This window comes from Dipodomys merriami, unplaced genomic scaffold (genome assembly GCF_024711535.1).
Source record: "Dipodomys merriami isolate MVZ:Mamm:240054 unplaced genomic scaffold, mDipMer1.0.p SCAF_15, whole genome shotgun sequence".
Classification (NCBI taxonomy): Eukaryota; Metazoa; Chordata; class Mammalia; order Rodentia; family Heteromyidae; genus Dipodomys; species Dipodomys merriami.
The window spans coordinates 10,149,332-10,174,847 of NW_027202826.1; the positions used below are offsets into that span (position 1 = coordinate 10,149,332).

The 25,516-nt window shown below is 42.4% G+C and overlaps 1 protein-coding gene across 4 annotated transcripts in view; it reads left to right on the top strand.

Annotated features, from left to right (window-relative positions):
- Positions 1–25,516, top strand: part of Fhip1a (FHF complex subunit HOOK interacting protein 1A) — a 195,819-nt gene that overhangs the window by 154,184 nt on the left and 16,119 nt on the right. For all 4 annotated transcript variants that reach the window (XM_070022201.1, XM_070022202.1, XM_070022200.1 and 1 more), the window contains 4 exons: positions 6,834–7,001; positions 11,271–11,350; positions 19,388–19,578; positions 22,698–23,840. In XM_070022201.1, coding sequence (XP_069878302.1) covers positions 6,834–7,001; positions 11,271–11,350; positions 19,388–19,578; positions 22,698–23,840 — 1,582 coding nt within the window. The remainder of the gene's footprint in view (positions 1–6,833; positions 7,002–11,270; positions 11,351–19,387; positions 19,579–22,697; positions 23,841–25,516) is intronic.

Here is a 25,516-nt window from a genome sequence, read left to right on the forward strand (position 1 = left end):
GATTCTGGAGGAAATGAGGAGAGGAGAAGTGCAAATAGGAAGGTCCATTTTCTCTATGGACTGTTATTCTTTTCATTTCTCACTCCACCTCCCAAATAGGTACAGACCAGGCACGTTTTGTTTTTGTGCATGTATGGTACTAGAGCTTGAACTCAGGGTTTTGTGTTCTTACTTGGATTTTTTTTTTTTTTGGTCAGTTCTGGGGCTTGAACTCAGGGCTTGTCTTTGGGCATTTTTACTCAAGGCTAGCACTCCTCGTTGAGCCACAGCTCCATTTCTGGCTTTTTGTGGTTAATTAGAGGTAAGACTCTCCTAGACTTTCTTGCCCAGGCTGGCTTTGAACCGCAATCCTCAGACCTCAACCTCCTGAACAGCTAGGATTATGAGCATGAGCCACCAGCACCTGGCCATATTGTTTTTATATCACCAATATCACCTACTAATACTCTCTCTCCTTCCCCCAAATCAGAAAATAATGGTAGTTGTCCCTTCCTCAGTCCCTTTGGTTTGAGATTCATGCCATTATCTTTATTTATTGTCTCTTATTTTAAAATAATTATTGTAAAAGTGATGTACAGAGGGGTTACAGTTACATAAGTCAGATGAGTATATTTCTTTTTGAACAGTGTCATCCCCTTCCTCATTTTCTCCCAGTTCCCCCACCCCCCAAGTTGTGTAGTTCATTTCCAACATAGTGTCTGTTCTGTCTATACTTTGGAAGATAATAGAGTGCCCCCATTTTACAGAGGAGGAAACAGGCTCAGAGAGATTAAATAACACAATCAATCAAGGTCACACAAGTAAAAATTACATTAGAATTAGAACTTGAGTTTGTCTAGCTGCGTGCCTGTGTTCTTTCTGAAAGAAAGAAAGCTCAAAGACCTGAGGTATGCTTGGTAAAGGTGTTCCATGAGAACAGGGTTAGTTCATGTACCTCTAGTTGAAGTCGGTTTCAGAGTGTTAAGAGCAGGCTTGGGGGAGTAGCCTCAGCAAAGATATCGCCTGACCTCAGAAGTGCCACCATTGCCTGAGCAGGACAAGTGGCACTGCCCTCTGGAGTGTGTCTCTGCTGCCTGGTCCACTCTTGGCAAACCTCAGTCCACTTTCTGTTGGGTAGACAGAGAGGCACACGCCAGTCAGGGCTGGAAGGAGCCTGACAAGTGGCTTGCTTTCAGACAGAACAAGTCTATTCTACTTATATAAGTACTGTGTTACAGGTGCATGGAAGAAATACTAGGGAAATTTTGGCAGAGACAGGCTTTTATTTGAAATGTGTTTTCCTCAAACTATGTTCCCGAAGTCCTCACGTTAGCCACTAGTTTCATTTCTTCCTTCCTTATATATTTGGGGAATGTATAACCAGTCTTTGTGACTCTGAATGTCACCTCCACCCACATCCACAGCCTGCTTCCTGCAGTGGCATCAATGTAGTGTGTGGCCTTGAGCTTGAGGAGCAGAAGGCAGGCATGAAGGGGGTCCTGGAGGGAAGGCACTCAGCTCGTCAACGGCAGTCTATTTTCAGCCTTTGATAATTGAATGCTTTCTGTCTCACATTTTTGGCTGAAACAGTAGGGCTGTTTGTTGAGAATCAGGGTGTCTGTTCCTACCCTTCTGCACTTGAATGTTATTCTGGGTGGTGCCCTGTGTCCTTGGAGGGAAGAGGGTTGTGTAGAACCCATCCATGGCTGCCCATGGGTGATTTGCCTCCTGCCTGTTCACTGCCTCAGTGAACAGACTTGCAACTAGACTTGAGTGAAAAGACCCTTTGATTCTTATCTCCTGTGATCTGGCCCCACCGTCCCATTCCCCCTATGCTGCTTTAAGGGGGTCATATTCTCCTGAGACACATTGTTTTCTTCCTCCGTGGAGCAGGTAGGTCCTAGACCTCACAGATGATCCACCAGAACCAGCTGTCAGCTCTCTCCTTCAGGAAAAGCCGAAGAAAGAAATCTTCTAACTTAAAGAAGGTGCCACAGTCACCTGACCCCTGCATGTCCCCTCCCTGAGTGGCAGAAGATAGGATCCAACTATTTGCTCCAAGGTGACTGATTACTGAAAACCCTGAAGAGACCCCCAAAATATAAAACAAACAAAAACAATTAACAGGTTGGAATTTTATTTTTTCAGGACACACATAAACTTGCCATCACAGGGAGGATTCTGATGCTAAATTAGATGCAAATAGAATCGCCCACCTGGAGCTGATTACAGAAAGGTCAGGGTGTCTATATGCTCAATTTCACTCCTACGCATCAAGTTAATGGGCTCCCATGATTGTGGGCATGATGGCTCTGCTGTTTCCAGCCTTCATTTTTTTTTAATATAGTTTTGACTTTATGGTAAAGTGCAATGTGACAAATGCTGTCACCTCCTCCACCCACTGCCTTTTTAAAAAAAGCAAACAAACTGTCCATTTGGTCTATTTCTGTGAAGCTTGAAATTCTAATAGAAAAGTACACTTTTGGAGCTCTTAGGTGAAGAAGAAATAGGCAACTAAATGAAAATTCAGTTGCTTTCCTGCTCACTAAAGTCACCTCACTTTTGTGTCCTTCTTCCAGGCCAGACCCTGCTGTGGTAGAGACCGGAGTATGGGGAGCGGGTGACTAGAACCAGTGGGTGACAGATATTACAGGAGATTGGAAATTGTGCTGCTACATGCTTGTTTCTGGTATTCTGGACTGCTTATCACAGTCAGAAATGTGTTTTATACATTTGAATATATATATTTACTAGCATACATATATGATATATGTACAACAGAGTATGTATCCCTAAGTTTCACAGCATAGTATTTGTGCTTGTTACATGCAGAAGACACTAACATTTTCTATTTGAATCTGGTCTAAACCATTAGTGAACCAGTAAATTGAATTCATTCACCCATTCTTCAGTCTCAAACTATTCTTTCAAAAGTCCAGTTTAAGGGATTGGTGTAGGCTCTGACATGAATAAGGGCCAGGCAATGGTAGAGGAGGGTGAAGAAAGATTTATTTCCAAGTAGGAACTAAATGGAATTTGACAGCAATAAAAATCAAGTACTGTATATGAGATAGGACTCCATTCTAGAACTTGGGCTGGAAAGCCAGCTTGAAACAGAGTGCCTTAGCAGATGTGTCCCCAGGGTTTCAGTTGCCCTCATCCAGTCAAGGGTAATTATTTGTTTGTGGAAACTGAGCTTTCTTTAGGCTACTGCAGTCATGTGGTCCACCTTTACTAAGAAATAACACTCCCAGGCTATACTATTTTAAAACACCAGTACTGTATAAGATAGAATACTGCAATGGGGCCTCACTGACTACTTCCATTAGTGTGTCTGTTTAAGTTTGTAGCTTCTTGCCGTTCTTTACAGAATGAGCTAAGTAAATATTGATAGCCATCTATAAGAGAATTATAGCTGGCTGCCTTTCCTCTCTGGAACATGGAGAGTTGGCTCCTTTCCTGCTTTGCTGTATTACTTTGGGGCATTAGTGGAAGACTCCATTTTGCATTCCTCACAGCAGAGCATCTTTCCTCTAGTGGTTTATCGTTAGCTTTCAAGTAATCACACTTAGGCTCTGGTCTCAGCCTGGCTAAGGAGGTTGCCTATGTGGGGGGATTAGAAGAAGTTTCTGAAAGTACGGTGATGGGGCAGAGAAAGATTTTCTGGGATAAAAGGCTTCTGGAGGCTCTGAGTGTCTGATGGGATGAAGGGAAAGAAGAGAAAGGAAGGAACCATTTTCCTGGTTGGGGTATTAACATAAGGTAAGTATGACCTCAGTTTATAGAGAGTTTGCAACCTTGATACTTAATGGAATTGGTTTTTTCCTTAATATTTATAATGTGCTATATAAATACTGCCTTTTCAAGTCCTTTCTAAAATCTCTTGCACTTATTAATGATATCTTTGCTTTCTAAAAAGAAAATCTTTTCACTTATCCAAAGGAAGAGTAGTAAACAAAAGATGCTAAATGCTTCATTCCTCTTAGCCCCCAAGGCTGAGACTCATATTCTACAGTTAACATATTGCTTTGCTTTTGAGCTGATTAAGGGCAGTTTAACTTAAGAGGGGAAATGACATGGGGGCGGGGGGTAGAACCAGAGGTCAGCTGTGCACAGTGAAGTTGAAAATGTGATCTTAAAGAAGCTATAATACATGGCCCATTGGCAGCCATTACACTGCAGTATTTTCTTTTTATTTTTCTGGTGCTGGTTCTGGAACTTGAACTCAGGATTTGGGCACTGTCCCTTAGCTTTTTTTTTTTTTTTTTTTTTTTTTTTCAGAGATAGCACTCTACCACTTGAGCCACAGCTCTACTTCCAGCTTTTTGGTGGTTAATTAGAGATGAGAGTCACAGACTTTCCTGCCTGGGCTGGCTTTGAACTCTGATCCTCTGATCTCAGCTTCCCAAGTAGCTAGGATTACAGGCATAAGCAACCAGTACCCAGTTTATGGTACTTTTATCTGTCAATCAAGATTGTTAGGAAATTAGACTTTGGCTTGAATTACTTTCCACTAAGTTTTGCTAAATAATCCTAAGGTTGTAGTAGTCAAATGACCATAAACTAATACTTAGGGATAGCAATGGTGGTACATGTCTGTAATTCAGCCCTGGGAAGGTTGAGGCAAGAGAACTAAGTTTAAGGCTAGTCAGGGGCACATAGAAAGAGCTTGTCTTAAAAAAACAAAAGTTGGGGGCTGGGAATGTGGCTTAGTGGTAGAGTGCTTGCCTAGCATGCATGAAGCCCTCTGGGTTCGACTCCTCAGTACCACCCAAACAGAAAGAGCCGGAAGTGGTGCTGTGGCTCAAGTGGTAGAGTTCTAGCCTTGAGCACAGAAAGGCTCAGGAACAGTGCCCAGGCCCTGAGTTCAAGCTCCAGGACTGACAAAACAACAACAACAAAGGTTGGATATGTAACTCAGTATCCTGGTTTCTATCCTTGGCACTAAAAAAAAAAAAAAGGTGGTGTAAGAGGGAGAGAAAGAGAAAAGACAAGACAAGAAGAAAAGAGGGGAGAGGGAAAAAGAGGAGAGGGAAAGAAGGAAAGAGAAACATCCTCACTTTTCTAAGGCTTGAGGATATACACAGAGGATAAGAAAGGCTAAAAGTTAAGCTCAGCTCTGGCAGCTGTCAGTCAATAGATGATGGAGGGTTGCTCTCTGTGTGCCAGGCTCTTTACATTGCATTGGGCTCGTGAAGTGTGTGTTGTGGGACACCCTAGGAGGTGCCATGCATCAGGGACTAGAGAACACCAGGGAGCCTGAGGATGGAGCAGCTTGTTTCAGGGCGGGGGACTCTGAAGCCTGTGAGAAGCACTCTTCTCAGTGTAATTGATTTGTCCAGTGTTGAAACTCACCTGTTTCCCTTGCTGTACTTGGGCCACAGAGAGTCCTTGAAAGCGGTCAGATGACTGTGTGGTGTGCTGAGTGTTTGGGGAGTGTTCATAGATTTGGAAAGAGTGGTCTAACAAGTATAAAGAAAACAGACTGCTGACTTGGTAATATCGTATCCACCTAGACTTATCTATTCACAACACAGCTGAGCACCAAGAACATAAAAAAAGTAATTTAAGCCGCCAAAATAGTTGCTGCCAAGCCTTTATTCACAGATGCATCCACTCAGGGCCTATCCACACTTATCTAGCAGATCTGGACATCTGGTTTCTAAACTGATCTGTGGGTTTTGAAAGCTGAAAATTAAAAGGGGAAGAGGAATGCAGTCTAAAAGGAATGGCACAGTAATGGTACAATAAAGTGACAGCCAACACTTTTAACGGAGGAAGAAAGAAGATGGAAAGCCAGAAAGGAGGAGCTATAGTTACTGAAAACATTCCCATCTTGTTTCATTTAGAATCAGGTGCATTGAATTCCCGGCAGGGATTTCTAGGGTGTGGGGTTGGAATCTGAAAGGTTTAACTATTGCTTTGATGATCTTATATATTCCAGGGTGGGTGGAACTCTTGATGACTCTGATGATGATCCCTAGTCATCAAGATGAGATACTACATTTATGTCTAGCAGAACAAAAAAAAAATGCACAGACTAGCTCTTAAAATGTTCCCAATCAGAATGTTTAAGGCTCACATTGTAATGCCATGAGCATCAGATCTTCATCTCTTTGAAACACTTGGCTGTTCAGAGTCTTAGTCACTCAGAGATTGATGTGTTAAAACATGGGAACAGCATATAGGTAGAAAATATTAATTTGTATTGTGAAAAAATCACAGTCACTTTATTAAGCAGTAAATTCTTCTACCATTTAAAAATGGCTCTTTATGTATATTGCTCAGCTGTAAAACTTGACTTTCTGCTCTCCAGTAACACATCTGAACATCTGCACACATCGTGTCTGTACCTCTTCTTTGCAATATACTATATTATTTCATTTGTTAAAGCTCATCTTCCTGAGTATAAAATATATCCTCATCTTCCTAGTTCCTAGAACATGGCAGGGATCCCAATAAATGTTTAGCGAATGACTAATAATTGAACAAGTTATACAAAGCTTTCTAATTAATCCATTACTACCATGCAGATACTTTTATACAATCCCCCTCTCCAGTTTTGATTATGCACTAAAATCTTTATGGTATTTGAACTACATTGATGATTAGCATAGTTAGAACACTTGAATCACTTCCTTCGCCTTTGCTTTTTTGTCCTCACTAGTAGAATTAAAGGATGGAAGCAAAACGAGCCATTATGGCATAGGAGCAGGCTGTGAGCTTCTGATGAGTAATTTTTGTGCAGGTATGCCCTGGATGGGGTCACTGTGACAAGGCTGGGGGCCCTGGGGACACAAGCATGGCAACATGGAGAAGGGGCTCACCTGTACTCACTCTCTTGTGGGTCCCAGGTGACTGTGGAGGAGGTCATGACCACCACCGCATACTTGGACCTCTTCCTGCGCAGCATCTCAGAGCCCGCACTGCTGGAGATCTTCCTGCGCTTCATCCTGCTGCACCAGCATGAGAATGTGCACATCCTGGACACGCTCACCAGCCGGATCAACACCCCGTTCCGGGTAAGGCAAGCTCGAGAGGAAGAGCCTTGCAACTCACCATCCATGGGTTTGTTTGGGAAACTGGATCATCTCTACTCTTCTTACTTTTCTTGTTTTTTCTCCTTTCTTTTTTCTTTCTGCAGCCATTAACTTCTTTCTGTTTGGGTAGAGATGAAGTATGTCAGTTTCATTTTTTGGAGTCCTGTCAGGGAGGTGGCAGGCACTGCCACCTTTGATAGGAAGGACATTTTTCCTCCCCTGGCTTATGTTGGCCCTCTCTTCTGTGCAACAAGCAGAACTCATTTCCAGAAGGGCAGAACTGTGTTAGGTGCAGGTAGAGAAAGAAAAACAGTGTATCAGGTTCAGTTGTTAGAGGTTATATTTATGTCCATGTGTTCTGAAGTGAAAGGCTGGGAAATTATGAGTTGATGTGCTGGTCACTTAGTTGGGAGTTCTGTTTTGAAAAATCCTCTTAACACCACTAGTGCCACTCTCATATCCACACTCCCTACCAAAAGCAATCCCTATTGTAATAAAAATTATTCTTTTAAAGGCAAGAATAACAATATACCTTTGAATTTATTGTATATATACTGTAATATATTTAACCTCATAAGAGCATAAAGAGGGAGAACAGGAGAATAGTAGAAAACAGTTCCATGTTTCACTGGAAATAATTTAGCATAAACCTAAAGTAGAATCTGGTAAGTTAAATATTGGGAGCAACTGCTAAAGAAATTACTGAAGAAATATAATCAGGAGCTAGATACATAGTGGTAGGTGCCTATAGTCATAGCACTTGGGAGACTGAAACAGTAGACTCAAAAGAATAGTAAGAATGGTACAGCACGACCCAGTCTCAACTGGAAATGTAGCTTAGTGATAGGGTGCTTGCCTAGCATGCATGAAGCCTTGCGTTCAATTCCTCAGTACCACATAAAGAGAAAAAGCCAGAGGTGACACTATGGCTCAGTGGTAGAGTGCTAGCTTTGAGCAAAAGAAGCTCAGGGACAGTGCCCAGGACTGACCAAAAAAACAAAAACAATAACAAAAAAACCTAGTCTCGAAAGAAAAAGAGGCATGATAGGAGTGATAGTTACTTGATACTCTGTCTAACCAGAGCAGTGATGTCCATTCTTCTCAAGTGTCTATGGAGCATTCTCCAAGAGAGACAGGGGATACAACAGACCTAATGAACTTGAAAGGATCAAGATCACACAATGTATGTTCTCTGGTTACAGTGGATTTAAGGGTTGAAATGAAAAGCTATTGATAGGAATTTGGGAAATCCACAAATAGAAATTAAATAACACATTCCTAAGTAATTAGTAGGTCAAAGAAGAAATCAGCAGGAAAATGTGAATCTACTTTGATATACTACAACACTAATGAGCCTTTGAGGATATTGTATGAGGTAAAGAAAGCCAGTCACACAAGCATGAGCTGCTTGAACCCACTCATCAGAGTAGTTCATCTAAAGTAGTTAAGCTTGTAGAAGCAGAGTGGAATGGTTGTTTCTAGGGGCTGGCTGGTAAGATAATGAGTGAGTATTCAGTTAGTTTTGCTATAACTGTGTTACAGATCTGTTGCATGACAATGTGAATATATTTAGACCTATTAAATTGTACTCTTAAAACTCATTGAGAAATTAAATTTCATATTATGTTTATCACAATTTTTAAAACAGAATAATTACAATTACTGCTTCACAGAATCTTCCAAATACAGAATAGGAAGGAACACACTCTAGTTCAGTTTATGAGCTCAGGGTGAGTCTAAAACCAGACAAAGATATTAGAAGGAAGGAAAAAAATCACTGTGGACTCATATTTATTATGAATAAAGGTACATAAATTCTCACTAGTGAATAGAATTTAGAATATATGAAAACAATTATACTCTGATCAGATGAGAGTTAGCAAACTAGAATTACAAAGTTGGCTTAAAGTCTAAAAAATCAGCTAATATACTACATCATAGCAATAGGATAAAGGAAAAAATTATCTTTATCTGAGAAGGTATAGAAAATGATAAGCATATCAACAAACAAAGAGTAGAGGGAACTTCTTCAACTCAATATCTAACATCTCTGAAAAACTCAGAGCTAATGTTCAAAACTATTCCTCTAAAAATGAATAAGGTAAGAATGTCTGTACTCGACAGTTATATTCAATATAGTACTTGAAGTTCTAGTCAGGAAAATTAAGTAAGAAAATAAAATCATTCAGATAAGAAGAAAAACAATCTGCATTTGTGTATGATGAGATCTGTAATACAAAAAACTAAGGCGGAGTACATTAAAAACTTTTAGAACTCACAATGAGTTCAATGAGGTTGCAACATGTAAGATTAATGTAAAAAATCAATGAAATTTCTATACAATAGCAGTAAGTAATCCAAAAATTAAGTTAAGCAGATGATACTATTTATAATAGCATTAAAAGAATAAAATATTTAGGAAGAAATGAAGTCCCAATATTGTTAATATAAGAATACTCTCCAAATTGATCTGGAGATTTAAAGCATTCCCATCTTTTCTGTCCTCTCTGCTGAAATTCATAAGCTGATTCCAAAATTCATAAGGAAAAGTCAGAGGAGCTAGAATTCTTTTTTTTTTGGGGGGGGGGTCTGGTCGTGGGACCTGAACTCTGGGCCTGAGTGCTGTCCCTCAACTGTTCAGCTCAAGGCTAGCGCTCTACCACTTGAGCCACAGCACCACTTCCGGATTTTTTCTTTTTGCTTATGTGGTGCTGAGGAATCGAACCTAGGGCCTCAGGCATGCGAGGCAAGCGCTCTACCATGAGCCACCTTCCCAGCCCAGAGCTAGAATTCTTAAGTCATACCGCATACATATTTACTCCAGATGGGTCAAAGACCTGAATGTATGGGCAAAAACTATAAAACTCTTAAAATAACAACAACGACAACATAGGACTCAATCTTGTGGCCTGATGATAGTTTTCTAAGATACGACACCAAAATCATGATCAGCAAAAGAAAAAGCAGGTGCATTCAACATCAATCAGAAAAATGATACACTTTTGTTTTTCCATGAACACCATCAACAAATTGAAAAGGTTACCCACAAAGGATAGGAGAATTTTTTTTGAATCATGTATTTGATAAGGTACTTTTTTACATAGAACAAAGAACTCAGTTATAAAAAGATATAATTGAGCCCCCTCCCCACTTGGCAGTGATTTGTAGGATTCCTGGCAATAGGTAAGAAAGATACCTAACTGAGATTGGACAGAGGAGGTTTTGAATGGTAATATTGTGAGGAAGGATAGAAATATTTCCAAGAGGTGTTGATACCTAACCTAAGTCCTTGAGAATAAGTAAGAGGTGCATTTTGAAGAGATGGGAGAAGGAATTCCAGGTAAAAGAACAGCACATACAATGACTTGGAATTGGTGGATATTCTGCTTCTTACTAACTACAGGTATACGACTTTGCTTGAACAAAAGAGATGTGTCAGGGTAGGTCAAGTACAGCTATTTCTTTACCACACCATTATGGATTTCATTGACCGGATTTGAAGCCCATCCTGTTCCAAGACAAGCTAGTACTTACTCTCCTGTACGAAGAATGAGAGCCTAAATTACTTAAATGGACTGGAAGACTGATGAACGCTTACTCTCAAAAGAGTACAATGGTTTTATAACATACCTTTGGGTATCACCACTATTTGGAAGTTTGTTTTTTTCCTTTTGAAAATCAGAAATTGAAAGAATTTGTGGTTTTTTAAAAATGAACTTCTTTGAGAAGTACATTATCACACTCTAAGTGGTTTAGGAAATGGAACCAAGGAGAATATTTGTCCCCAAAGCCAAGAGAGAAGCTGAGAACTCAAAAAGACAGTTGAGCTAGGTTGCATTCTGTGAGATCTGGCCTGTGAATAACCAAGTCCATATTTAAAAGATAAGAGAATAAATTACCAGAGGAAGAGGAGGGGGAAGGGTAAGGGAGAAGGGGAGGGGGAGGGGAGGGGGAGGGGGAGGAGGTGGTGGTACAGGGAGCATGTTTCCTGGATCCTTAATGGCTGACACTGAGACTGGCATGTTTGTAGGATAATTCTGCACAGTGACATGCCCAGACACTGTCTTACCCCCTCCTACAGGAGAGCCCATATCCTCAGTACACATTCTCTCCGTCAGCAGTGTGTATTTTGTAAAACTGCTAGAGGAAAGAAAGCCATTTTATTTTGTAATTCTGACTTACTTGACAGTGGTGGGGATGAGGTTGTTGTTCTAGTATCTGAAATAGAGTAATGTGTTCATGACTCCTCAGCTCTGTGTGGTGTCCCTGGCATTATTCAGAACTCTCATTGGGTTACATTGTGAAGATGTGATGCTCCAGCTAGTCTTAAGGTGAGTGGCCTTTCCTTCTTTCTTTCTTTTTCTTTAAAGAACATTTTATTCTGTAGTACCACTTTTATTTTACTTTAGTGATACCAATTAAGTAGGCACCATGTTTCTGAGAATATTAAGAGTAGCAGTTTGATTTTTTTGTTGGTTTTTTTGTTTTTCTTTTTTTGGTCCGGTCATTGGGCCTGAACTCTGGGCCTGGTCCCTCAGGTCTTTAGCTCAAGGCTAGCACTCTACCACTTGAGCCACAGCGCCATTTCTGGCTTTTTTCTTTTTGTGTATGTGGTGCTGAGGACTCAAACCCAGGGCCTCAGGCATGCAAGGCAAGTGCTCTACCACTGAGCCACCTTCCCAGCCCCTGATTTTTGTGTTTTATCCCAGGGTTAAATTTAGTTTTATTATGAAAAGGTTTTTGGATTGTTATACACATTATTTCATAAAAACGTTGCTGGAAATAATAGAGTATTGAAACATTTGGGAGGTATTAGGAAATCTCATTCATACTGTAGCTAGCCTTCTTCATCCTGAAGGGGATTTATTAGGGCTTTTTTCCCCCCAAAATTGAATTTAATGTCTTTGATTTTTCCCCCTTTTGGCAATGGCACGTGTCCAGTGTGCACTCTCTGGTCTGTATGTTTTAATTAAACCCACTAAATACATAAGGCACGCTCTCAGGGTACAGTTTAGAAGGAAGTAAGGAGAGGCAGAGATGACCTGAAAAGGACTCGAATGCAAGATGGCAAAGCAGTTTTTCTCAGAAGTACATGTGGGAAAGGTGACTTGAAGGGGCTAGGCTTAAAGGGGTGTATTGAAGATCAAGGTGGAGTGCTATTGGGATGATTTGGTAATTAGATAAAAGACTCATGGTACCAAATCCTGCCTTGGCCCAACTGTGCTGCTTCTTCCCATGTCTAAAGGAAGTATCTATGATTGTGAGAGAAAGTGATGATCTCAATGTTAGCTCAGGATTTGGCCCTGTCAGTTAGAGTTCTAGAAAGCACCAGGACTGACTGTGGTACACTCTTCTTCCTTTTCACTGACTCTTGGAATCAACTTCAGTGAGCCTCCCGCCCATTCCCAACATTGCTGAAAATGCAGCCAGGCTGAAGCTTGGTCCCATGCTGAGAGGGACCTGGGACCCTTGTAATTACTATACCATGCCATGAGTGAGAATGGCCTCCCCAAGAACCAGAAGAACTACTTAGCTCCCAGGAGAAAGACTGTCTGCCAGTTCCGTTACTGGGGCCCACACCAAAATCTAACTATGTGTACTTCCTGCCTTTTTTTCCTTTTTTCTTTTCTTTCTTTTTGTTTTGTTTTATTTTGTGGGCTCGAACTCAGGGTCTGGGCTCTCTAGTACTTTACCACTTTGAGCTACAGCACCACTTCTGATTTTCTGGGGGTTAATTGGAGGGAAGAGTTTCACGGACTTTCCTGCCTGGACTGGCTGTGAACCATGATCCTCTAATCTCAGCCTCCTGAGTTGCTAGGTTTACAGGCGTGAGCCACCAGCACTGGCCTATTTCATGATTTTGTTTCCTCCGTCTATAAATTATGACACTGTTATGAGCAAAGCAGCAATCAGATTGAGACTTTCTCTCTCCTCAGATTTGACCAGAATTATAAAGCAGTTTATGTGTGCATGCATACATACATACATATGTTGTGTGTGCATGTGTGTTTCTCTTATTACTCTCTGTCATCACTGGTTGAGATAAAGAAATCATTATCACCTGTGAATGGCCTGTCCTGAGGAGGTGCTATTGTTCCCTAGGGGGAGTTGTGGTCCCTTGTCATAAAGATACTGATTAATCCTGTCCACAGATTCTAGGGTGATTGTAGAGTGTAGAGAGAATCATGGACACATACAAAATAGAAAGGAGATGCCAAGTTTTTCTCCTGCTATCTTTAATTCATAGGCCCAGCAAAACAGCTTTTAAGTACCTCTAATACTGACATGCCTTCCTTAGTGGGGATAAAGGCAGATGAAGCAGAAAGCAAAGGAAGAGAGGATTTGGCTTCACTTAGTCCACCGTGGGGTTTTGACATGTAGGTATAGATTACCTAGGGAAAGACATTCCAGGTAAGTGTGGTAGCATTTCTGCATAGGAAGCTCTGGAAAACTAAAGGGGTATCAAAGGCCTTCTGGGAAGAGCAGCAGTAGCAGCAATGCCTAGGAACTGGTCAGAAATGCAAATTCTCAGCCTCCTACAAGGAACTTTGAAGATGGGCCCAAGTGAGGCATGTTTTAACAAATATTCTAAAGGATTCTGATAGATGCAGTGCTAAGTATGAGAGGGACTGGTTCTGAAGGACAGTGCAGGGTAAGCATAGCATCCCACAAAAGGGAGCAATTAAGAAGGGACAATTAAAAGGGAGCAATTGAGAAGGGGCTGGGAAGGTGGCTCAGTGGTAGAGTGCTTGCCTTGCATGCATGAGGCCCTGGGTTTGATTCCCCAGCACCACATAAGCAGAAAAAGCCGGAAGTGGCACTGTGGCTCAAGTGGTAGAGCACTAGCCTTAAGCTGAAGAGCTGAGGGACAGCACCCTGGCCCGAAGTTCAGGCCCCACAACCGGCAAAACAAACAAACAAATAAATAACAAGTAAAAAAACAAAACAAAAAACGAGTAAGAAAATAGACTATAGATGATAGTGCATACCTGTAATCTCAACGCCTTGGGAGGCAGAGGTAGGATCTTTGTCTGAGGTTGTGGTCCTAGGCATGAATGCAAGAACCTATCTGTAATCTAAACGAAAAGCAAGAGGACTCAGGGTTCAGGTAGTAGAATGCTTACCAGGTCCTGAGTTCAATCCTTAGTTCTGTATTAAAAAAAAAAAACAAAAACGAAAGAAAAGTTTGTGGCATACTTTGGAGGGCCTTACAGAGTTTTATGGGAGAAATTTTTAGGTATAAAAACAGTTTTTGATCTGTTTTAGATCAGGTCATCAGTAACTAATCTTTGGGCATTAGCACAGAACAAATCCCATCATAAAGAAGCGCTCTGGGAAGTCTGTCCTGAAAGGATTACTTTAGCACCCCATCAAGGCTCTACTGACATGACAGAATGCATTAGTATTTAGCAGAACAACTTGCCTAAGTCTTTTTTATTGCCAAAATCAAGGCTTTTGCTTCAAGGTGGGGAAAAGCTGGTTGTATTTATATGTTAAATTCTTAAATGCTCTCTTTAATGTCATAAAGAGCTGCTGTTTTTTCAGTGCAGCTGTGAGCCTGGCCCTGGTTGGAGGTGCAGAGTTTCCCCACTGGGGGGTCACCGGGGCAGGTTTGCTTGCCTGCTGTTCAGCGGCCTTTACCAGGGAAGCTCTGCACCTTTTGTCCACTCACAGTGTTGTGCCTGTCCTCAGAAATGGCAATCACCACAGCTTCTTCTGAGACCCAGACCTGTACCTTATGACAAAGGAGAAATCAGCATGTTGGACATATGTCTGTGTCTAAGTTAGGGCTAGTCATTTTCATAGCAGGTAAAAACTCATAGTTTCCACAAAGTGCAGACAGGATATGTTACCACAGGGTCTGAATGAAATAATGCAAAAAAAAAAAAAAAAAAAAAAAAGCCAGACCATGCCAGAAGACAACTAGATCTCATGGTCCTCTTGATCCACTGTATTCATGGAACGTACATGATGTATTTGCATGTCTAGAAGGCTATAGAGTGGTTTCACATGTATGAATGCTTTTTAATGAAGAATCTGTTATGTGATAACTAGGTAATAATGAAATATTAATTTCTGTGCAATTCAAATGCTCAGTGTTTCTTTTCCTTTATGGTTGGAGATGGATTTGCATAATCTGGGCATCTAACTCAATATTTACTAGTCTGAGATTATTTTTACTTCCTGAACTTAAATGCTCTATACAAGTAAATACAGTATAAATAAAAGATGCTTGCTGATGAGCACGTTTGTTTGTTTTTTTTTTTCATGGAGATGATGGTGACAATAATATGATAGTATGGGTACTCTTTATTGAATATTCTATCTAACTCTACTGTGCTGCATGGGGGAATCTAAGAAGAATGAATGACAAGACCTGCACCAGAGGCCACTAGTTCCTGGTCTCCTAAATCTGGCTGGACCTGTTCTGCATCTAAGTTGCCTCTTAGGTTATTAGAAGGACCTAACCGTGGTGATATCTTTGGAAACATTGTGCCTCACAAACTTAAGGGAGGAGAATTGTCTAGAAAATGCATTTTAAACTACTGAAAAGAATATCTTTTCTGGTTTAGAATCTGTCTCTGAATCATGAAAAATCTTTATTCTTATCATTTCAAGATCACTTAAAAGAACACAAAAAGCCAGTTGATAATCCATCCATTTTGTTCTCTTTCCATATCTCTCCTTACATGTACATGATAAACTTGTAGTTCTGACAGCCCATAAAGCAGTGAAGGTTATATGAAGCTTTCTAATGAAGTTGTTTGTGGTGTGATAAATAATAACTGTATGCCAATTTCTGTGGCAACTCAAATGCTCTTAAATTTTGGCATTTTAGAGTGCTATTCTGTTTGTAACTGTGATGTGTCCTTCATTTGGCAAAACATCAGAACAGCAAGTTGAAATTAGATACTCCAGAGAAGATGGCATTTACTAAGCAGAAAATCAAGGTGAAATTGGATACCTGTGTGCATGCTATACACAACAGACCAGGGACAGGTGGCAACACCGACCAATAGTGAGGTGTCAAATTAACCCAGTCCCCATCCTGAGCTTCCTAGTTGAGGTGAAATGAATTTTCTTAATACCTTGGATACCATTTTGAGTCAGGGTCAGATGGACACTGCTTTGCCTAAAGAGCAGCTATGTGTACACTTCAGGGCCAATTCCATCGTGCACCGGAAATGGGGTTCTGGAGGTAAGGATGGAAAAGTAGTGGAATAGGGAGAAATGAGTGGGAGAATTTGGGCCAGCATGTTTCAAACGGCAAATGGTCTTTTTGAAGTTTTCTTCCTCTTGGCATTTTGTTGTTCTTTGCTATGTACCTTCAGCTGCCTTCCTTGCTCGTGGCTGCTTTGGTTCCATTTTCTTGTCTGTGTGGCGATAATCAGTGCACATGCTTTGTCATCAATTGTTTGTCACTGAATTGTTTCAGGAGTGGCAGTTTATTTTAATGAGTGATGTCTAGGAGAAAGGAAAATAGACTGGAGCTGTAGAGGTTGGAGGAGTAATGAAGACAGAGAGGGCAATCCAGGCAACATTTTCTTTTCTGCTGTGGTAAGGGGTGGGCTTTGAGTAATCTGGATATGTAAAGGTAATACTTATTAGTCTCAGATTATTTTTACTTCCTCAATTTATAAATCTCCTAATAAGATGAATACAGAATGAATAAAAAGATGCTCAATGACAAAATACCTGTCCTAAATGTCTGAATGATTATTTTGGTATCTGGCATTTGGGAACTTTCTAGCATTCTTTCTATTCCTACTTTTTTCCTTGAAATGTTGAGAAGACATAAGTTAAGGTGTGGCTTTTCTACACTTTCTGCCTTGATGGGAGGATCTTTCTAGAGCAATTCTTTGAGTCCTAGGGAGGTTCCTTGCACTTGGCTGCTTTATTCACAGAAGTTCTTCTCTAGCCAATGGGCAACTTCCCTCCATTCATTTATTCAGAAGACAGTCCCTAGCTTTTGCTGAAAGCAGGTATTTGCAAGTTTCCAAGTTGCCAATAACTCTTTATTCTAAAAGAATTTCAAGTTACCCCCTGGTGATATTTGATAAATAGCTCTATTAGCTGTGATACAATGTTCCATTTTTTTAATACTTCAACTAGAGTCATGAAATCTGCTTGGTTTGAACTACTAGTTGACATTGAGTTCCATATATATATATATATAGAGAGAGAGAGATAGATAGATAGATAGAGAGAGAGAGAGAGTTCCATATATATATATATATATATATATATATATATATATATATATATATCAAAACAGTTTATCTGTAAATAATTAAGAACCAACACAGGAAAACAATGAGTCCCGTGTACTGTGAATTTCCTGAGGCCTCTTCAGCCTCAGGAAAACAATATACATCCGTGACCACAGGACAGGTTTCTTCTACTCTCACCCTGGCACCTCCTGTCAGATGTTGGTCTCCTGTAGAGCACTAGCTACCATGTCTAGGGTCCCACATAAGGGCTCTTATATTTATTCACTAGCAAGTCTGTCCCCTGCCACTACTGTCACAGTGGCATCTGCCATGATCTCCTTGCTGCCCCTGCTTTGGCCTCTTTTGTTTGTGTTGCCTTATTTCTGCCCCTGCTGGCCCCCACCAATTCCCCTGAGGCAGCAGGAAGCCCGCCTTCACGTAGAGCTTGCTGCTGTAGCTGTGCTGAGTTCAGATAGAGGTAGAAGAACAGCTCACTCCCTAGCCTTGCTCCTTGTCACCCAAGCCTCTGGGCACAGAGATCCTCATGAGAAAGAGCCCTTCGTTGTCTGCCTATGGCTTCTGTCTTTCTCCTATAGGGCTCATGTCTGGGTTCCCAAAGCATCTGCCCTCCTCTTTGTTTCCTTTTTAGTTTCTGTTGCTCTCAGCTTTCATGAAGCTGAACTCATGGAAATAGATGCCACCATATCAGACATGACCAGTGGAGTGTGTCTGGTCCTTAGTGACAGAAAGTTTAGTATACATATGCTTGCAAAAGATTCCCTTACGTAGCTATACTAGCAATTTATAGAGCATGTAAGAAATAGGTGGCTGAAGGTTAGATGGCAAGTTTGTCATTTCATACTTTTAAAGCCTTTTCATAAAATACCACAAAGAGAATTAAATGGTTTGACTGGGGCTCCTGTGGTGGAATGGGCATTAATATAACTTAGGTTTCCCTCATTTGGATCAGCAGGAGATGTGGGAGGTGACCTAGTGTTTACAGGCCTGAGACATATCCTGCAAGTTGTGCTTTTATCTTTTGCACAGGAACCTTAATCATAGGTTGTTTTCCTCGGTACCACCTTTGTCTGGGAAGCTGAATGCGATATAGAACACTTTCTGCTTGTGGAAAGGTTGTGATTCTTCACAAAAGGGCTAGGCTGCTCTGGAATTGGCTCTTGCATATATGTGGGGTACTTGGCTCTGGCTGTGGGTCCTTTTTCCATCTTTGCTTAAACAGTGGGGGGTTTTCTCTGATAAGAATGTCAGACATCAACACAAATTCAGTGCACCCCTGAAGCCCATGTGGGTGCTGCAGGTATGTCAGAAATGACTGCCCAGATTTCCTTGTCTTGCTCATAATGACAGTAAGATACTTTAGATGAGCAACCAGCAACGTGTGAAATGGGGTCCACCCTGGATCCTGACATCCATGGGAACAGATTCAGCCTATCGAGTGAACTTCTCTGCCTTCATTCAGTGACCACCATGTGCTGGAGTTCTCAGGATTCTAACATCAACTGTTGAAGCGGTACTTGGTCTGCTGCCACATTGTACTGAGGAGGCAGACACTGAAATGGCTGGAATACAAGGCAATAGTGCTTAATCATGAGCACCACGGAGGGAGAAATGGGCTCTGCTTTGGTGTGGGAGCCAGGAAGCCTTTCCAGATAAGAGGGCACGGAAGCTGGACTTCATAGGATGACAGGTTGTTTGTCAAGCAGAGTGAGGGGAAGGCACACTGCAGGGGAAGGTTACGGTGGGTATGAAGGCATGAGAGTGAAGAGGGAGATGAGGACATTCACAGAGGTTAAACTGAGAACACCAGGGGTAATGCTCTGTGGAAGGGCAGTCCTATCAGAAGTTAGCAGCTCTTAATCTCAAGTGGTCAAGTACCTTCTTAGCAAGCATGCAGCTCTAGGTTCAATTCCCAGTACCGCCCAGAACAATAAACAAACAAAAGCAGTCCTGGACAAGTTTTAGGCAAGGGAGGGAAGAACCCCCTGTGGCTGGTGTGCTGGGTGGATTAGAGTGGGGGAGGGGCCGGGCAAGTCCACCCCTGACCACAACTGTTTCAGATTATGCTTTGGGACATTAATCCTGATGATGGTTCAGGGCATCACAGGGACTAAGCACTGGTTCTTCTTGTCCTTCTAGGTATCTGATGCCCTGCAATCACATGATGCTGAGTCAAAGGTGGGCTGTGAAGGAAAGAGACTGTTACTCGGTGTCTGCGGCCAAGCTGCTGGCCTTGACCCCCATCTGCTGTGCCAGTGGGATCACCCTGACACTTGGGAACCAGGAGAGGGATTACATCCTCTGGTCAAAGTGCACGCACGAAAACTCAGGTGGGGACTTGGCAGCGATGGACTGTATACCCTGGGCCAGACAGGAAGGATACAAAGTCTTATTTATTTTGTGAATAACTTGGTTGGTCTCAGTCTTTGGCTATAATCATTGTCCAGCCATTACCTGGTCACTTGTCCCAGACTTCTGTTTTATGTGGCCTTTCTGTGGCATCCTGAGTTCAAATGTAAAAGTGTGTGCTGACACAAAATGAGAGATTGTGGATATGCAGTCATAGGTATAATTAAGAATTAGCCTGGATTTTAATTTTCAAAATGGATTATCTGTCAAGGTATTATAAAACGTGAAATTTGTGATATGACAGTATTATCTATCTGGTTGATAGATATAATGACAGGGATCATCAATATTCTATTTTTATAAGTGATTGGCTCATTATAAATTCACCTCTGAGAAGTAAGGTATGAACCTCTGCCTGCTGGCAGACAACTGGAGCAAAAGGCAGATATTTGTGTATCTCTGATGATCATAGGACTGCTCCGGTTCAGGAATGTTCTGTGTGTTCTGTGGCCACTAGGAAATAACCCAGTCCTGGTGTTAATGGGTCCTAATCCATGTTCTGATATTTCTCTGTGTCATTCTGTCCAACTAGCCACAGTCCTTAGAGACAATATGTTTAATATGTTTAAGACTAAGAAAATATTATTATATTTGATACAAATACAATTTTTAGAGAAAGGTTATCTTACTGATTCTTGGTCCTAAGATAAAGATACACTATATGCATGGAAATTAGTAATTTATATTACTAAATCTTAAATATATTTATTTTCCTGTTAGACAAGCTAGAGTTCTTATGTTGTTTTTATTTTTTCTCATTCAAAATTTATTTTAGAAAACGTATTGGGAAATCATGCCTTTGAAAATTTACTATGGAAAGTGTTTCAAGAATGATCCTGTGACTAAATTTGCTTTAGAATTCAAGATTGGGTTTAAATATGTGATTATCTAAAACCTGACAGCTCTTTCTTTTTTGGGGGGGGGGTCTGGTCGTGGGGCCTGAACTCTGGGCCTGGGCGCTGTCCCTCAGCTCTTCAGCTCAAGGCTAGCATTCTACCACTTGAGCCACAGCGCCACTTCCGGCTTTTTTCTTTTTGCATATGTGATGCTGAGTAATCGACCCAGGGCCTCAGGCATGCAAGGCAAGCCCTCTACCACTGAGCCACCTTCCCAGCCTCTCTTTCTATCTTGAACAAAGCAGTATTCCAACTTTACAGACGAAGAAACAAACTCTGAGAGGAATTGAATGGTCCAGGTTGAATAGTTTGTAGATTCTTGGATCCCATATCCCATGTTTCTTCCATGTGCAGCCTCTGGGCTTGCCTTCCCCAGCTAAATGCCCTAATGGTGGATGGCATGGCTAGCAAGCTAGCTTGTTGCTGTGTAGTGGATAACAGCAGGAATTCTGAGTCTTGCTTGGCTCTCTTTTTTTTTTTTTGGACAGATTACTTAACCCTTCCAATCTTTTTTCCTCATCTGTGGAACAATATTTACTCAAAGAGTTGTTCAAGGATGAGTGGATTAAGCTTAGGATGCTGCCTGGCATGTAAATATTCAATAAATATTTTTAGTAGTAGGTGTGTGTGTGTGTGTGTGTGTGTGTGTGTGTGTGTGTGTGTGTGTGTGTGTGTGTGTGTGTGTGTGTGTGTGTGTGTGTGTGTATGTGTGTATGTGTGTGTATGTGTGTGTTAGATAAGAGATAAATCACTAACCTTCCTGCTGCAGAGGAACCTACATTAGTTCTAATGACCTGAAGACCTGTACTGTGGAAGGCTCAATACTGACCCAGTCTGGAAGTGGTTCCTATCATTAAGGGCAGGCAGCTGGCGAGGGTGTAGCACTGAAGGCAGGGTGAGGGTTGGTATCAGGTAGCCTGCCTTTGAACCATGGCCCAGCCCTGACTGGGGCTAGTGAGCTAGTGGGGAAAAGAATTTCTATCATACAGGATCATTGGGAGGGTTGGCTTTGATGGCACTGACCTAGCACCTGCAACATTGTAGATGTTTAAGAAATGGTGCAATATATAATTTTCTTTATCTGAGTCTTTAAAAAATTGCCTTGCTTTCAGAAAAAACATTCTTACTTGCAGATATTTTCACCACTATTTCAGTAAAGAGTTTGGAACATTTAATTAATTAATTAGTTATGCTGGGGTTTAAACAAGGTCACATGCTCTACTACGAAGCCATGTCCAATTCTGTTTTGCATTGAGTATTTTTGAGGTAGGACTTCATGTCCCCAGTTCTGTGATCTTCCTGTTTAAGACTCCCTGCCTTTGCTGGGCTCACAGGCATGCCACCATGCCCCGCTTCTTCAATGGACATGGAGTCTGGCGGCCATTTTGCTTAGGTTACCCTGGGTCAGCGCATGTCACTGGGATGAGAAGCATAGTGATATAAGCCGCTGTGCCCAGCTATTGGTTTAGAAGGGGTCTTAAGAACACTCCCCACCCCAACACTTGCCTGGAACCACAGTTCTCCCAATCTCAGCCTCCCCAGTAGTTAGAATTACAGGCATGAGTCATGGGCACATAGCTAGATTAGAACTTCTAACACAGGCACAGAATGCATTCTCACACTGAAATGACTGTTTTGGTTTTAATATGACCTAACTCAGTCAGACCATTTGAGTGAGATACATATTTATATCCTGGTAGTTCCCATGGAGGAACAATGAGATCACTGGTGTTTCTAAAAACTCAAGGTTTTCTATAGAAAACCTGGTTCTCAAATTCATAGATATTTATAACCAAAGTGAAAAACTTCAATTATTACCCATTGTGTGGCAGATACTACATTAGGTGAATTACCCAGTGTCATCCTGTCACCCTGAGAAGTGGCTCTGATCAGCTTTTCTTTCCCTCTAACAACTGGTGTCAAATAATTTTCTGATGGCTATCGACAGTATCTGGCCATTATGGTCTTATAACTTCTGTGAGGGTAGAGTCTCTGTCATCATCTTTGGTTATTAAAACCTTATTGACTTTTCCTGTTCAGAAACAATTTAATCATCAATGACTACACCTGAAATGTCTGGTAGCAGCGGGTTACGGAAGGTTTTGCAGCCGTTCCCCTCACTCATTCTCTCTGCTTGTGTGCAGGGACCACAGAGCAGCTGCTGCCTGGGGAACCCTCCCCAGCAGCCTGCATCGTGGAGTATGGGAAGGCGCTGGACATCAGCTACCTGCAGTACCTGTGGGAGGCCCACACAAACATCCTCCGCTGCATGAGGGACTGCAGAGTCTGGTCGGCCCTCTATGATGGGGACTCACCTGACCCCGAGACCTTTCTACACAGTTTGACTGGGGAGAGCCACCCAAGCTCAGCCTGCCCTGCCTCCAGACTCTCTCAACAATGTCCCGGGACTACTGGCCCCCAGCTGGCTTCAACCAAGGACAGAAGCCAGACAGAGCTCGAATGGGATGACAGCTATGACACTGGCATCTCCTCGGGGGCCGAGGTGGGCTCCCCTGGGCCTGACGATGACGCGGAGACATCCGGTACTCCTGCTCCTATGGATCCCCCTAAACACATCCAAGAGATGAAGAAGAATGCCATCCTGCTCTTCAAAGGCTCCTACATCGAAGAGTCGGACTTCCAGGATGATGTGATGGTCTACAGACTTTGTGCCGAGAAGGACTCAGAGGATGCCAAGAACTTGCTGGAGGAAGCAGGGCCCCCAGCCCAGGCCCAGCCCAAGGGTGAGAGGCTCCTTGTAAATAACGGCCTCCTCCCCAGCCCCCAGCCAGAGAAAGATGAAGAGGAGGAAGCCAAGAGAGACAGTTCAGACCTGGCTCAGAACCCAGCCACAGAATCAAAGCAAGACAATGTGCTGGAACTGGCTCCTGAAGCTCAAACCCAGGTAGCAGCCCCCATTGCTGAAGCAGAGCCCAGTGCAGATGTGCCCGTTGTCAACCCAGACAGTGAAGACCTTATTGCCCAGTATGACCAAATCATTCAGGAGTTAGATTCAGGCACTGAGGGCCTGATGGACCAGAGCTTCCCCACACCCAATCCCTTCCTTCTTATGAGGGAAGAAGAAATGAGAGAGGAAGAGAGCAAAGGAGAAAAGGAGGAAAAGGAGAATAATTCTCTGTCCTTGGGCGACAAGGACATAGAAGAGGAGGACGACGACTTTGACTCTTTCATGGTGGAAACTCCTGCTGTGGAGACCATGCCCTCCCCATTTGGGGCAGGAGATACCAGTTACCGTCCTGTGAGGACTCAGAGCACCCCGTTCACAGGTGATAACCCTAATTGTCTTATGGTTTCAGCTCTTTGAGAGTCCTTGCACATGTGTGAACAGGTAAGGTATAGGTGGACATGAAGAACATTATTGGTTTACCTGACAGAGGAAGAAAGATATTTTTGTAAAGACCAAGGGATAGTCTCACTTGTATTTTGTCAGAAGAAAGCAATGCTTGTCTTGTTTGTGTAGCACGTTAGGGGTTAAGTTGTACTGTTCAATAGCTTCTCTTGATCCCTCTGTGATACAGTAATAGGACTTGAAACCCTACAGGAATCCCATCTTATAATTTAATAACCCCATTTCCTTTAGTCCAATTTATTTTTCTCTTTAGCACTCATTTGTATGCATACTTTTTGGAATTACAGGCTCCCCTGCTAGAAAACATACTTCCGCAGGGCAGAGACGCGCTGTTCCCTGTTTTGTCTGAGCAGAGTTCAGAGTCCCCGGGAGGTGCTGGGAACACTTGTCCGGTTGACAGTGACCACGTGCACACATCACAGACCACCGGGGTTTGTTGTATCTTGGCCTTGCAGCCCATTCAGATAGGTATAGAGTCTGTAACCCCAAATGAGACTAGATATACATACATTCTGCACTCTTCCAGATGGGTGTGTTCAAAAGGCACCTGTCTAGCAATTTAGAGAAACTCTGTAAGAGGCAAAGGCACAGGAGGGGATGCCCGATGAATGGGATGAGGTGAGGAATTAAGGCAGGAAACACCATTCAATATTAAGCAATAAAAATTGGAATCTGCAGGTGGTGGCGTTGAGGGAATTTCTACAGACGAGAGGGCCCAGAAAGCTCAAGGGGGCTGGGGTATTCAGTCACAAAGAGGGTGCCAGAAGACGTGAAGGACACAAAGACACAGACAGTGGCCTTGCAGTCAGGCCTATGGGTGGATCCTAATTCTCGCCCCTTGCAAGCTTTAAGGCCTTAGCGTCCCAGGGCTGCCATTTGCCAACCAGGACAGCATCATCTCCCACAGCCGCAGCTGAGACCTGTTCTTCACTGGCAGTGGCAGGCAGCTTGGTGGGGGGGGGTGCCCCAATGTCCCAGGGCCCCCTGAGAGAGATGAAGCAGATGCCCTCTGGTCCAGTCACGGAGGTTTAATGCGATTTCAAGGAGCTCTTTCCCTCTCCTCCCCCAGCATTTGTTCATCTATTTATGGATGCCTGGAGATTTACTTAAACAGGGAGAGAGCCTTTCATTCCACAATTATAAGGCTTGGGGTTCTAGCTGAGATAACATTTCAGTGTGAACAACTTTTAATTAAAATTCAATCATCCAGTCAATCATAAGTAAGAAGGATTAGATCACGTCACGTTTTCCTGTTGAGAGGGGAGTGAACTGAGCTGGGATTGCTGAGCGAGGGTAGGACAGAAGCAGGCTATAGGCCGTGTTGCCCAGAGCCTGCCCACTGTCCCCAGCGGGAAATGCCCTTGTCCTGCAGGCGTTTTGTGGGACATAAGGATTCCTTTGGCCAGTAAAGGTTATTCTTTACAGTGCCATCTCACTGACGAAGTATCAACTCTGGGAAAAGTGCCAATAGCTTGGGGTACCAGGGAGCTAATACAATGCTTTATTAAATAATAAGTACTTCACATGTGATCCACCTGGGAATCCATAAAACACAGTGCAAGGTCCCTTCTCCTTCCTCCTTAGGAATATGTA